General features: G+C 38.8%; 1 protein-coding gene and 1 long non-coding RNA gene across 3 annotated transcripts in view; one reads left to right on the top strand and one right to left on the bottom strand.

Annotated features, from left to right (window-relative positions):
- Positions 1–14991, top strand: part of ext1c (exostoses (multiple) 1c) — a 201478-nt gene that overhangs the window by 173550 nt on the left and 12937 nt on the right. Inside the window, exons 4-5 of the mRNA XM_062029627.1 lie at positions 3976–4083; positions 14395–14514. Coding sequence (XP_061885611.1) covers positions 3976–4083; positions 14395–14514 — 228 coding nt within the window. The remainder of the gene's footprint in view (positions 1–3975; positions 4084–14394; positions 14515–14991) is intronic.
- LOC133636033 (uncharacterized) overlaps positions 1–14991 on the bottom strand; it is a 30068-nt gene that overhangs the window by 10019 nt on the left and 5058 nt on the right. The window contains exons 3-4 of one of the 2 annotated variants that reach the window (XR_009822163.1): positions 9774–9861; positions 9516–9614 (exon numbers count right to left, since the gene is read on the bottom strand). This is a non-coding gene — a long non-coding RNA (uncharacterized LOC133636033). The remainder of the gene's footprint in view (positions 1–9515; positions 9615–9773; positions 9862–14991) is intronic. The other variant, XR_009822164.1, reaches the window with a different exon arrangement.

Below are 14991 nucleotides of genomic sequence, written 5' to 3'. Positions count from 1 at the left end.
CATGTGCTTAACGGGATTTTTTGAATTTGGCGCAGACCACTTCACTGCAAGTGAGATCATTATGCTAAATCATTTGTATATCCTCCAATATTTGAATGAAAGACTCCCTAACTTGGAACGTTCATGATTCCAGGAGCAACCGTGACTCCAAATGGTTCCAAAGAAGTCCGATCACACACTGATATTGGTCAAGGCCTGGCTCTCAGTCTCCGTTCTAAGTCATCCCCAAAGGTGTTCTATCAAGTTCAGGTCAGGACTCTGTGCAGGCCAGTCAAGTTCATCCACACCTGACTCTCTCATCCATGTCTTTATGGACCTCGCTTTGTGCAAAAGTTTAGCAGATATAGGCTCCAGCGACCCCTTAAGGGACAAGCGGTAGAAAAATGGATGGATGGATGGAAGAAAAACAAGCAAACACATGCAGAGCACTGTGAGCAGGTTGATGATCAGCTATAATCATGTGATGCTCCCTAGTGGTTGTGGCCCAAAGCAATTGCATAGAGCGTGTATGCCAGGGGCCGGTCGAGGCCTTACTATCACCTTTCCATCTGGATCAGGGGCTTCCTAACAAACCGCCGAGCCCCGCTACGTGACACCCTGTGCATGAACGTAGAGGGCGACATGACCTGAACGGTCGCTAAAAAGGCACAGCACGGACTGTACTTTGTGAGGATTCTCAGCGACCGCCCGTGTCCTACCGCCTCTGCGTGCGCTTTTCCAGCTGCACAGCGGCAGGCAGGAAAGCAACAGCTCACAAGATTACTTGCTGCTCCCTTCCTTCCTTCCTTGCTTGCTGGAACTCTATGGTTCTCCCCGCCTAAGGAAGACAGCTTACTGTACATCCTGTAACAGGAACTCAGGTTCAAGTCATGGAACTGCTAAAAAATAGGGCTAAGGACATCTCAAATGGCTTTGCTAACTTGTTACATGTTTGCATACTAAAATTTGATGCTAGTATTTTAGCTAATTTTGTATATTTTCACCCTATTAATCATGCATTTTGTTACTTAGCACCATCTTGGAGGAATGCATACATGGTTCCATGTTTGCATGCTAAAATTTTATGGTAGTATTTTAGCAATTTTTTTATTTTTTCACTCAATTAATCATGCATTTTGTTACTTGGTACCATCTTGGTCATATGCTAACTGGTTCTATGTTAGCATGCTAACATTAGCATGCTAAAACGTTAGCTAAACATACACGTTTTAACCCTAATAATCGTGCATTTTGTTACTTGGTACCATCTTGGTCATATGCTAACTGGTTCCATGTTAGCATGCTAAAATTTTTGCTAAACTTACACGTTTTAACCCTAATAATCGTGCATTTTGTTACTTGGTACCATCTTGGTCACATGCTAACTGGTTCCATGTTAACATGCTGACATTAGCATGCTAAAATTTTAGCTAAACTTACACGTTTCAACCCGAATAATCGTGCATTTTGTTACTTAGCACCATTTTGGAGGTATGCCAACTTGTTCCATGTTTGCATGCTAAAATTTGATGCTAGCATTTTAGCAATTTTTTTTATTTTTTCACCCAATTAATCATGGATTTTGTTACTTGGTACCATCTTGGTCATATGCTAACTGGTTCCATGTTAGCATGCTAACATTAGCATGCTAAAATGTTAGCTAAACTTACACGTTTTAACCCTAATAATCGTGCATTTTGTTACTTGGTACCATCTTGGTCATATGCTAACTGGTTCAATGTTAGCATGCTAAAATGTTTGCTTAACTTACACGTTTTAACCCTAATAATCGTGCATTTTGTTACTTGGTACCATCTTGGTCATATGCTAACTGGTTCCATGTTAGCATGCTGACATTAACATGCTAAAGTTTTAGCTAAACTTACACGTTTCAACCCTAATAACCGTGCATTTTGTTACTTGGCACCATTTTGGAGGCATGCTAACTTGTTCTATGTTTGCATGCTAGAATTTATGCTAGTATTTTAGTTAATTGTGTAAGTTTTCACCCTATTAATCATGCATTTTGTTACTTAGCACCATTTTGGAGGTATGCCAACTTGTTCCATGTTTGCACGCTAAAATTTGATGCTAGCATTTTAGCAATTTTTTTTATTTTTTCACCCAATTAATCATGCATTTTGCTACTTGGTACCATCTTGGTCATATGCTAACTGGTTCCATGTTAGCATGCTAACATTAGCATGCAAAAATGTTAGCTAAACTTACACGTTTTAACCCTAATAATCGTGCATTTTGTTACTTGGTACCATCTTGGTCATATGCTAACTGGTTCTATGTTAGCATGCTGACATTAGCATGCTAAACTTTTAGCTAAACTTATACGTTTCAACCCTAATAATCGTGCATTTTGTTACTTGGTACCATCTTGGTCATATGCTAACTGGTTCCATGTTAACATGCTGACAATGGCATGCTAAAATGTTAGCTAAACTTACACGTTTCAACCCTAATAATCGTGCATTTTGTTACTTAGCACCATTTTGGAGGTATGCCAACTTGTTCCATGTTTGCATGCTAAAATTTGATGCTAGCATTTTAGCAATTTTTTTATTTTTTCACCCAATTAATCATGCATTTTGTTACTTGGTACCATCTTAGTTATATGCTAACTGGTTCCATGTTAGCATGCTAACATTAGCATGCTAAAATTTTAGCTAAACTTATACGTTTTAACCCTAATAATCGTGCATTTTGTTACTTGGTACCATCTTGATCATATGCTAACTGGTTCCATGTTAGCATGCTAAAATGTTTGCTAAACTTACACGTTTTAACCCTAATAATCGTGCATTTTGTTACTTAGTACCATCTTGGTCATATGCTAACTGGTTTCATGTTAGCATGCTGACATTAGCATGCTAAAATTTTAGCTAAACTTATACGTTTCAACCCTAATAATCGTGCATTTTGTTACTTGGGCACCATTTTGGAGGTATGCTAACTTGTTCTATGTTTGCATGCTAGAATTTATGCTAGTATTTTAGTTCATTGTGTAAGTTTTCACCCTATTAATCATGCATTTTGTTACTTAGCACCATCTTGGAGGTATGCCAACTTGTTCCATGTTTGCATGCTAAAATTTGATACTAGTATTTTAGCAATTTTTTTATTTTTTTCACCCAATTAATCATGCATTTTGTTACTTGGTACCATCTCGGTCATATGCTAACTGGTTCCGTGTTAGCATGCTAACATTAGCATGCTAAAATTTTAGCTAAACTTACACGTTTTAACCCTAATAATCGTGCATTGTGTTACTTGGCACCATTTTGGAGGGATGCTAACTTTACTTATGCTGGTATTTCAGCTAATTGTGTATGTTTTCACCCCATTAATCATGCAGTTTGTTACTTAGCACCATCTTGAAGGTATGCTAACTGGTTCCCTGTTCGCATGCTAACAGTTTTTGCCAGCATTTTAGCTAAATTTACAGGTTTTAACCCTAATAAACATGAATTGTCTTACTTGGCACCACCTTGCAGGTATGCTAACTTGTTCCATGTTTGCATGCTAAAATTCTATGCTAGTATTTTAGTAAATGTATTTTAATTGTTATGTTTTAACCCAAATAATCATGCAATTTTGTTACTAGGCACGAACTTGGGGGTATGATGATTGGTTCTATGTTCTATATTAACCTGCTATTCTAGTATTTTAGCAAAATGTGTATGATTAGCCGTATCTACTCGGCATCCATTGCACCGGTCATCTAGGGATAGGGTCCCTTCCAAGGTTTCTCATTGATGGCTTGTGCAGCCCTTTGAGACATTTGTGATTAAGGGCTATATAAGTAAACTTTGAATGATTGATTGATGTTTAGTTAGGGGTTTAGTTACTTGGCACTATCTTAAAAGGTATACTAACTGGAGCTAGTTTGGTACATTTCAACCCTTATAATCACAAATTCCGTTACTTGGCTTTGACCGATTAGTTTGTGCCTCCATTATTATTCTGTTGTTCTTGTGTGTTTAGGCGGCGTGCGTACCCGTGCTTCTGAGCAACGGCTGGGAGCTGCCCTTTTCCGACGTCATCCAGTGGAACCAGGCCGTCATTGAAGGGGACGAGCGATTGCTGTTGCAGGTATGATACACCCAGGAGGGATAAAATCGCACCAATTGTGTTCGGTCCCATGGAAATAATTCATAATCAAAGTTTTTTCCAGACTAATGGGAACATAAATACCACTTTTGTAATTGGATTAGTTTACCAACATGTATTCGTCGCTTTTTGACAGAATAGCAATAGAAAATACTGGGGGGGAAATGTTAAAATAGAATATATAAATTAATCATATTTGATTGAGTGAAATAAGTCCAAAACCCAAAACCAGTGAAGTTGGCACGTTGTGTAAATGGTAAATAAAAACAGAATACAATGATTTGCAAATCATTTTCAACTTATATTCAATTGAATAGACTGCAAAGACAAAATATTTAACGTTCGAACTGGTAAACTTTGTTATTTTTTGCAAATATCAGCTCATTTGGAATTCGATGCCTGCAACATGTTTCAAAAAAGCTGGCACAAGTGGCAAAAAAGACTGACAAAGTTGTGGAATGCTCATCAAACACTTATTTGGAGCATCCCACAGGTGAACAGGCTAATTGGGAACAGGTGGGTGCCATGATTGGGTGTAAAAGCAGCTTCCATGAAACGCTCAGTCATTCACAAACAAGGATGGGGCGAAGGTCACCACTTTGTCAACAAATGCGTGAGCAAATTGTCCAACAGTTTAAGAACAACATTTCTCAACGAGCTATTGCAAGGAATTTAGGGATTTCACCATCTACGGTCCGTAATATCATCAAAAGGTTCCGAGAATCTGGAGAAATCACTGCACGTAAGCGATGATATTACGAACCTTCGCTCCCTCAGGCGGTGCTGCATCAAAAAGCGACATCAGTGTGCAAAGGATATCACCACATGGGCTCAGGAACACTTCAGAAAACCACTGTCAGTAACCACAGTTTGTCGCTACATCTGTAAGTGCAAGTTAAAACTCTACTATGCAAAGCAAAAAGCCATTTACCAACAACACCCAGAAACGCCACCGGCTTCGCTGGGCCCGAACTCATCTCATCATGCAAAGTGGAAAAGTGTTCTGTGGTCTGACGAGTCCACATTTCACATTGTTTTTGGAAACTGTGGATGTCGTGTCCTCCGGACCAAAGAGGAAAAGAGCCATCTGGATTGTTCCAGGCGCAAAGTTTAAAAGCCAGCATCTGTGATGGTATGGGGGTGTATTAGTGCCCAAGACATGGGTAACTTACACATCTGTGAAGGCACCATTAATACTGAAAGGTACATACAGGTTTTGGAGCAACATATGTTGCCATCCAAGCAACGTTATCATGGACGCCCCTGCTTAATACAGCAAGACCATGCCAAGCCACGTGTTACAACAGCGTGGCTTCATAGTAAAAGAGTGCGGGTACTAGACTGGCGTGCCTGTAGTCCAGACCTGTCTCCCATTGAAAATGTGTGGCGCATTATGAAGCCTAAAATACCACAACGGAGACCCCGGACTGTTGAACAACTTAAGCTGTACATCAAGCAAGAATGGGAAAGAATTCCACCTGAAAAGCTTCAAAAATGTGTCTCCTCAGTTCCCAAACGTGTACTGAGTGTTGTTAAAAGGAAAGGCCATGTAACACAGTGGTGAAAATGCCCCTGTGCCAACTTTTTTGCAATGTGTTGCTGCCATTAAATTCTAAGTTAATGATTATTTCTTAGTTGGAACATTAAATATATTGTCTTTGCAGTCTATTCAATTGAATATAAGTTGAAAAGGATTTGCAAATCATTGTATTCTGTTTTTATTTACGAATTACACAACGTGCCAACTTCACTGGTTTTGGGTTTGCTATTTGATCCCAAAGCATCTGTTTCAAAGGGTTGTACGAAAACAAGACGAAAAAAATAGTATAGGAAATAAGGTAAGTATAATTACTGTAATCCATTCCAGACACCCAAAAATAACTTTTACAGAGAATAATTATAGTTTTACATGAAGTATGAGCAGCAAGAGAAGAGTTTGTGGTTATGGTTAAGGTTTAAGTTCATTTCAAACATGTAAACAATTCCAATCCAATCCAATTCCAATTCGTCACGTTTCCAGTTTCTCATTACAACATGTCCGAAAAGGAGTAGGAAGAAGCAGAGTTTATTATATCCGACCACTTTTGTTTCATAATAATCTCTCACACATTCATTTGTACTCAGTCTGTAGCACAACAGTTACTAAATAAATGAATGTTTAAGTAAATACAAATTAATTCCATAAATAAATAATAGATAGGATTATTTCATTTTCAACAAGGTTCAAAATGTTTATCAGGATTCTCTGTCCTTGGTCATCACACGGATGTCACGTTCATACCTTGCGACAAGTTGTTTCAACTCATTCGGACCATTCAAGTTTTTTACTAATTTCCAAAAAATTCCCGCTTTTCCCGAAATTCCTATTGAAATCAATGGGACATTCTTCAAAGTTCCATAACTGCCACATTTTTCATCTGATTCAAACTGTTCCAACTTCAAAATATTCAGCCTGTTTGGGAATTGTGTGCTCTCCAACAATTCTAAAAAAATTCCAGGATTTCAGTTCAACTTCAGCATTGGAGCATTCACACAAAATTCCTTCAGGAATTGCCTCATCTAGTTGATATTGTTACACCGCCATCCTGCATTATAGATTATTAAAATTTGAAGTATCAGCATTGGTATGACTAATACTGCCACTATAACTACTTGGTATTGTATCGATACCCAAATTTGTAGTATCACCCAAAACTAATGTGAATGAGCCAAAACAACAGAAGAATACGTTAATATTACATTTTAACAGAAGAAGATAACCAGATATTAACAGTAAGTAGAACAATAATGTTTTTTGACATCACATGGACAAAGATAAGACCTTCTGGAGGAAAGTTCTGTGGTCAGATGAAACAAAAATGGAGCTGTTTGGCCACAATACCCAGCAATATGTTTGGAGGAGAAAAGGTGAGGCCTTTAATCCCAGGAACACCATGTTTACCGTCAAGCATGGTGGTGGTAGTATTATGCTCTGGGCCTGTTTTGCTGCCAATGGAACTGGTGCTTTACAGAGAGTAAATGGGACAATGAAGAAGGAGGATTACCGCCAAATTCTTCAGGACAACCTAAAATCATCAGCCCGGAGGTTGGGTCTTGGGCGCAGTTGGGTGTTCCAACAGGATAATGACCCCAAACACATCTCAAAGGTGGTAAAGGAATGGCTAAATCAGGCTAGAATGAAGGTTTTAGAATGGATTTCCCAAAGTCCTCACTTAAAAGTGTGGACAATGCTGAAGAAACAAGTCCATTTTAGAAAACCAACACATTTAGCTGAACTGCACCAATTTTGTCAAGAGGAGTGGTCAAACATTCAACCAGAAGCTTGTGAATGGCTACCAAAAGCGCCTTATTGCAGTGAAACTTGCCAAGGGACATGTAAGCAAATATTAACATTGCTGTATGTATATTTTTGACCCAGCACATTTGCTCACATGTTCAGTAGACCCATAATAAATTCATAAAAGAACCAAACTTCATGAATGTTTTTTGTGACCAACAAGTATGTGCTCCAATCACTCTATCACAAAAAAATAAGAGTTGTAGAAATTATTGGAAACTCAAGACAGCCATGACATTATGTCCTTTACAAGTGTATGTAAACTTTTGACCACGACTGTATACAACCCAATTCAATGAAAAACCTGAGTACCAATAGGGTTGATATATAATTGATATACATTTGGCAGACAATAGTTTTTAATTGTATCGTTATATCGTGATAATGCATGTTGATGACACATTCTAGCTGTGTCCTGCTAATTTGACTGCAACAAGCGAACGACCACGTCCCTCAAACGCACTGTCGCGTCCTCCTTAGCGGCTAACGTCCTTCCAGAGTCGAAGCCACTTCTAAGCCAGTAATCCATAAATAAAGTACAAAACCATGCTTAAGAGTATGGTTTTCATGCCGCTTACGTGAAGTGATTTCTCCAGATTCTCTGAACCTTTTAATGATATTACAGACCGTAGATGGTTAAATCCCTAAATTCCTTGCAATAGCTCGTTGAGAAATCCATCCATCCATCCATTTTCTACCGCTTATTCCCTTCGGGGTCGCGGGCGGCGCTGGAGCCTATCTCAGCTACAATCGGGCGGAAGGCGGGGTACACCCTGGACAAGTCGCCACCTCATCGCAGGGCCAACACAGATAGACAGACAACATTCACGCACTAGGGCCAATTTAGTGTTGCCAATCAACCTATCCCCAGGTGCATGTCTTTGTTGTTGTTAAACTGTTGGACAATTTGCTCACGCATTTGTACACAAAGTGGTGACCCTCGCCAGTTGTTTGTGAATGACTGAGCATTTCATGGAAGCTGGTTTTAATACCCAATCATGGCACCCACCTGTTCCCAATTAGCCTGTTCACCTGTGGGATGTTCCAAACAAGTGTTTGACGAGCATTCCTCAACTTTCTCAGTCTTTTTTGCCATTTGTGCCAGCTTTTTTGAAACATTATTGCAGGCATCAAATTCCAAATGGGCTAATATTTGCAAAAAAACAACAATGTTTACCAGTTTGAACGTTAAACATTTTGTCTTTGCAGTCTATTCAATTGAATATACACTACCGTTCAAAAGTTTGGGGTCCCCCAAACAATTTTGTGGAATAGCCTTCATTTCTAAGAACAAGAATAGACTGTCGAGTTTCAGATGAAAGTTCTCTTTTTCTGGCCATTTTGAGCGTTTAATTGACCCCACAAATGTGATGCTCCAGAAACTCAATCTGCTCAAAGGAAGATCAGTTTTGTAGCTTCTGTAACAAGCTAAACTGTTTTCAGATGTGTGAACATGATTGCACAAGGGTTTTCTAATCATCAATTAGCCTTCTGAGCCAATGAGTAAACACATCGTACCATTAGAACACTGGAGTGATAGTTGCTGGAAATGGGCCTCTACACACCTATGTAGATATTGCACCAAAAACCAGACATTTGCAGCTAGAATAGTCATTTACCACATTAGCAATGTATAGAGTGTATTTCTTTAAAGTTAAGACTAGTTTAAAGTTATCTTCATTGAAAAGTACAGTGCTTTTCCTTCAAAAATAAGGACATTTCAATGTGACCCCAAACTTTTGAACGGTAGTGTAAGTTGAAAAGGATTTGCAAATCATTGTATTCTGTTTTTGTTTACCATTTACACAACATGCCAACTTCACTGGTTTTGGGTTCTGTAGAACAATAATGTTTTTTGGAAAACAACGCAATATGTTGCCACATTTAAACAGTTCTATTATTATTTATATACCAAATAATACATCATTATTGCAGAAGGATATATATTTTTAGCCGTATCGCCCATCGCTGCATGTTTTGTTATTTATTTACATGCTATAATGACTTGCATCAGTATAAAGTCTCTAAGGTGGATTGTATGTAATCACTAGCAAGCAGTGCTTAAAGCCGGCCTTACCTTTATCAAATGGTGTGGCTGCATGTCGGGCCGCCGTGATTAACTGCAGGGGTCTTAATCCAGCTTGGGCTCAAAAGCACCGGCTTGCACGGCCCCTACCTCATGTCCAACACACACACACACACACACACACAAAGAACAAACACAGCTGGCACCATCTCAACATGCAGCTTTATCGCGCAAATGTTGTCTCCTCTGGATTGGACCGCTTCCACATTGTGGAGAAGGAAACCGAGCTGGAGATATATACACACAAACCTGCCTGTGCTGATGAGGGGGAGACATGTTTAATCGGGGCCCCATTACGTTGAACGGCTTGACCTCATCAGTGGTGCTGCGCATCCCTCTGTAACGCACAAGGAAAGGACAGGTTCACTGTGACCCCAGGTTAGGGAGCTTGACACTTGTTAGTAAGTGGCTAAGTGAGGTGTACTGGAAGGGAAAACGCCTGAAAATGCAAAGTGAGGAAGAATGCGAGAGATAAAGAAGAACTTTTGTCATTTTAAAAAAAGAGCTAAAGGACAAAACCCAAAACCAGTGAAGTTGGCACGGTTGTGGACGTCATGTCCGCCGGATGAAAACTATTTGAAATGTGGACTACAGAACACTTTTCATCAGTCCATCTTAGATGAGCTCGGGCCCAACGAAGCCGGCTGCGTTTCCGGGTGTTGTTGATAAATGGCCTTTGCTTTGCATAGTAGAGTTTTAACTTGCACTTACAGATGTAGCGACAAACTGTCGTTACTGACAGTGGTTTTCTGAAGTGTTCCTAAGCCCATGTGGTGATATCCTTTACACACTAATGTCGGATTTTGATGGAGTAACGCCTGAGGGATCGAAGGTCACAGCCTTGCCGCTTACATGCAGTGATTGTTCCAGATTCTCTGAACCTTTTGATGATATTACGGACCGTAGATGGTTAAATCCCTGAATTCCTTGCAATAGCTGGTTGAGAAATGTTGTTATTAAACTGTTCGACAATTTGCTCACGCATTTGTTGACAAAGTGGTGACCCTCGCCCCATCCTTGTTTGTGAATGACTGAGGATTTCATGGAAGCTGCTTTTATACCCAATCATGGCACCCACCTGTTCCCAATTAGCCTGTTCACCTGTGGGATGTTCCAAATAAGTGTTTGATGAGCATTCCTCAACTTTTTCAGTCTTTTTTGCCACTTGTGCAAGCTTGTTTGAAACATCAAATTCCAAATGAGCTAATATTTGCAAAAAATAACTAAGTTTACCAGTTCGAACATTAAATATCTTGTCTTTGCAGTCCATTCAATTGAATATAGGTTGAAAAGAATTAGCAAATCATTGTATTCTGTTTTTATTTACCATTTACACAACGTGCCAACTTCACTGGTTTGGGGTTTTGTACATGAATATAAACGTCTAATAGCCTTGGTACACAGTTTTCATAGGCAACCGTTTTTGATTATTTTATTTTTTACAGATCGATGGATAAATCGCTTTGAAATCGTAAGTCGAGATGACAAGCAGATATTTAAGTATTTATTTTTGATAACCAAAATATATGCTTGGAACATCAGACAATAGTAAAGTGTGGAACATATGCAATTGCATGTGCAACATTTTTCGGTCAGATACATATGGCCAGAAAGTGCTTATTTTAATTCTAGCCTTTCACAGGCCACATCAATGATGTGAAGGTCCATGTTAAAATGATGTGGGAGTCCACAATAAAATTATATGGCGGACCACATAAACTGATTTGGTGGTCCACATTAAATGATGTGGCAGGCCAGATTTGACCCCCGGGCCTTGAGTTTGATACCTGTGCGCTAACGTAACGGCACGCTTACTCGAGTACAATGGTTGGCTCTGGCTACTCTACCCATCTCTGGAAGAAACTATAACATTTTGCAGTCATGTTGTTGCTATGATAGGTTATAAAAAGTCAACAAAAACAAGCAAAGATTGCTATCTTCTTCTCACTCCCTTTCAGGCAAAACTGGATCATCATGCTTACATACTGTACATTAACTTTTGCATTATATTAATTCATATTATTATGTGTTGTCTACCTTCTACTTTTTTTAGTGTCATTGCCTGAAATTAATTTTTTTTTTTTTAAATTAAATAAAAGCTAATGCATTTAATTGATGGGCTCAAAGCCAGAAGATGGCTGGTTATAATGCTAAGACTTTGGAAAGTTAGCGCCCTCTTGGCAGTCACGTAAAGGTTGCAAACAGACACTTTACTTGAACTGCAAGTAAAGAATGTGCGAAAATTGTGAAATACATCTTTTTTCTTTCCTTGATGTTTTTTTTTTATTATTACCCCGAAAGGGACAAGCGGTAGAAAATGGATGGATGGATAACCAGGGAAAAATCCCATTGAAATTAAAAACCAAGGGAGTCCTAGCCTAAGTTACACATAAAATTACATTCACATTACACATTAAAATGACAGGACGGACCTCAAGTAAAACAGTTACAGATAACAGAGGCTCCTTCAAATGCTCTCAGTTTAGATTTAAAAGCATTTAAGGATACAAATCCAGTCAGCTTCCAGTCTCTGTGTAACGTGTTCCAAGCACAAGGAACTGCATAGACAAAAGCTTTTTTCCACAAATTCAATACGAACAAAAGGGACAGAGAGCAACAGCTGATCGTTGGATCTCAGTGCATAAGAGTTTGTAGTTCTCTTTGTTTCTCTTTGTAATTAATGCACAAATGTAATCGGGCAATAGTCCCAGAAGAGCCTTGGAAATAAAAGTGTACCAATGACACTGTCTCCTAATGGACAGAGAAGGCCATCCCACCCGAGAGTACAAGTGGTGTGTCATGGCTCTACCTCAAAGAAGCATGGTAAACAGAGTCCACCATCTGAAGACCGGACTGAGTAGCATTCATAAAAAAAAGGTCACCATAATCTAGCACGGATAAAAATGTGGCAGAGACAAGGCGCTTTTTTTACACAAAAAGAAAAACATCGCTTATTACGGAAGAAAAACCCCAATTTAAGGTTTAAAAGTGAGAGAGTCATCAATTAAAACACAGAGGTACTGTATATATACTCTTGCACCACTTCTACGACGTTCCCTTCAAGAGTGGACACTACCGGGGGAGTTTAAGGCACCTTCCTATGTTTGGAAAACAGCATAAGTTTTGTCTTATCAGCATTGAGAACCAGTTTTAAGTCAATAAGTGAACTCTGCGTAGCTACAAAAGCTTTCTGTAAGGAATTAACAGCCTGTTCAACAGATGACTAATGGTATCGTCAACATAAAGATGCATATTAGCATCAGAGAAATGTTGTTCGAGATCATTGATGTGTAAGATGAATAAGAGGGACCCCAAAACAGATCCCAGAGGCACCCCTTTATGAACAGTGACAAATTCCGAACAAAGGCCCTCGTATTTAAATACAATAGGTCCTTTTTTCTAAATAATTTGAAAACCAAGCGACCGTATGTTCTGGCACTCCAATGAGAAACAGCCTGCGTTTTTAAAATAGCGTGGTCTACTGTGTCAAACGCTTTGGAGAACTCAAGAAAAAGTGAGGCGCAGTACTGTTTTTTATCAAGCGCTACAATGATGTCATTTACCACCTAGCCCAGGGGTCGGCAACCCAAAATCGTTGAAAGATCCATATTGGACCAAAAATACAAAAAAAAAAATCTGTCTGAAGCCGCAAAAAAATTAAAAGTCTTATATAAGTGTTATAATGAAGGCAACACATGATGTAAGTGTCTATATTAGCTATAATAGCCTACTATCAAAATAGACTGTCGCAGGCTGAAGCAAATCTTTGTTGACAGAAATGTTAAAATGTAGTATTTATTCTACACATTAGAAAACATTAGTAAATCAGAGGGTACTCAGAAGGTGAGATAACTCCTGGAAATGACTGGCTTTTAATGACCAAAGGTATAGAGAGATGTGGGTGTCTAAGTTAAGGCTGTCTTCTTCTAATGCATTTATTACAATCTTTGGCAAGCTAGGTAATGTTTGCTGTGGTCTGGAACAACTATCTGAAATGCAGCTAATATTACATACAGATAATGTGTCATGAGACATGCAAAACTAAATGATATACAAAGAGGATGAAAGTAAAGGATATTAAATGAGCTCAAATATACCTAAAAATGAGGCATCATGATGCAATATGTACATACAGCTAGCCTAAATAGCATGTTAGCATAGCACTGACCAAATATGCCTGATTAGCACTCCAACAAGTCAATAACATCAACAAAGCGCACCTTTGTGCATTCACGCACAGTATAAAACATTTGGTGGACAACATGAGACAAAGGAGGAGTGGAAGATAATGCATGTAAACAAAAGAACCACCAAAATTAGTAGGACCAAATACTCTCACCAGTGAAGCTTACACACAAACATATTAAACAGTGGGCTTTCTAACAATTGGGAAGGTTTGTGTCATGTTTGTCCTCAAACAAAAAACATACCAAAACAAAAAAAGGATTTTCCCCCCCATCTTTTTCCATTTTCAATCTTTTTATAGAAATGCTCCAGGGAGCCACTAGGGCGGCACTAAAGAGCCGCATGCTGACTCCCGAATTTTTGATAGGACACAACTTTGATATTGGCCTATAATTAGAAAGACCTGCTGTCACATTGAAGTGTAAAAAAGAAAGGTTCATTCAAGTCCATTTAAAAGCACTGTTTATATAATTTCAACAATTAGTCAGTGCACATTTGAACAAGCTACCTATAAAACCAGACTCAAGTAAGATTAAGTTTAAGAGCGAAATGCGGCCACAAATAAAATATTTAGCCTTGGTTTGACTGTACCTAAACTCCAAGTTTAGGTGATCACAAATAAGGGTATTGTTCAAGATATCTACCCATTCATCAAATGATTGTTGCTCCTTTCTTTTGTCTTTAGGTGCCATCTACAGTAAGAGCCGTCAGAAATGAGCGAGTCTTGGCTCTCAGACAAAGGACCCAGATGTTGTGGGACGCATATTTCTCCTCTGTGGACAAGATAGTCCTCACCACATTAGAGGTCAGTAAAATCTACTTCTTGATGCTGATAAAAGGGGAAAAAAGAGGCGTTGTGGTTTTAGCCATCAGTTCAGTTTGGATTGGATTTGCAAGGGTCTTTTTATGTATCAGAATCAGAAATACTTTAATAATCCCCAAGGTTTTGTTTTTTTATTGATTGAGCCTTTTATTAGTAGGTTGCACAGTGAAGTACATATTCCGTACAATTGACCACTAAATGGAAACACCCGAATAAGTTTTTCAACTTGTTTAAGTCGGGGTCCACTTAAATTGATTCATGATACAGATATATACTATCAGATATATACTATCATCATAATACAGTCATCACACAAGATAATCACATTGAATTATTTACATTATTTACAATCAGGGGTGTGGAGGGGGTAGGATATGGACAGCAAGTAGTGGACATAGAGAGAGAGAGAGAGAGAGAGAGAGAGAGAGAGAGAGAGAGAGAGAGAGAGAGAGAGAGAGA

The sequence above is a fragment of the Entelurus aequoreus genome, linkage group LG20, assembly GCF_033978785.1.
Source record: "Entelurus aequoreus isolate RoL-2023_Sb linkage group LG20, RoL_Eaeq_v1.1, whole genome shotgun sequence".
Classification (NCBI taxonomy): domain Eukaryota; kingdom Metazoa; phylum Chordata; class Actinopteri; order Syngnathiformes; family Syngnathidae; genus Entelurus; species Entelurus aequoreus.
This window is presented reverse-complemented; position numbering and strand designations above follow the sequence as displayed.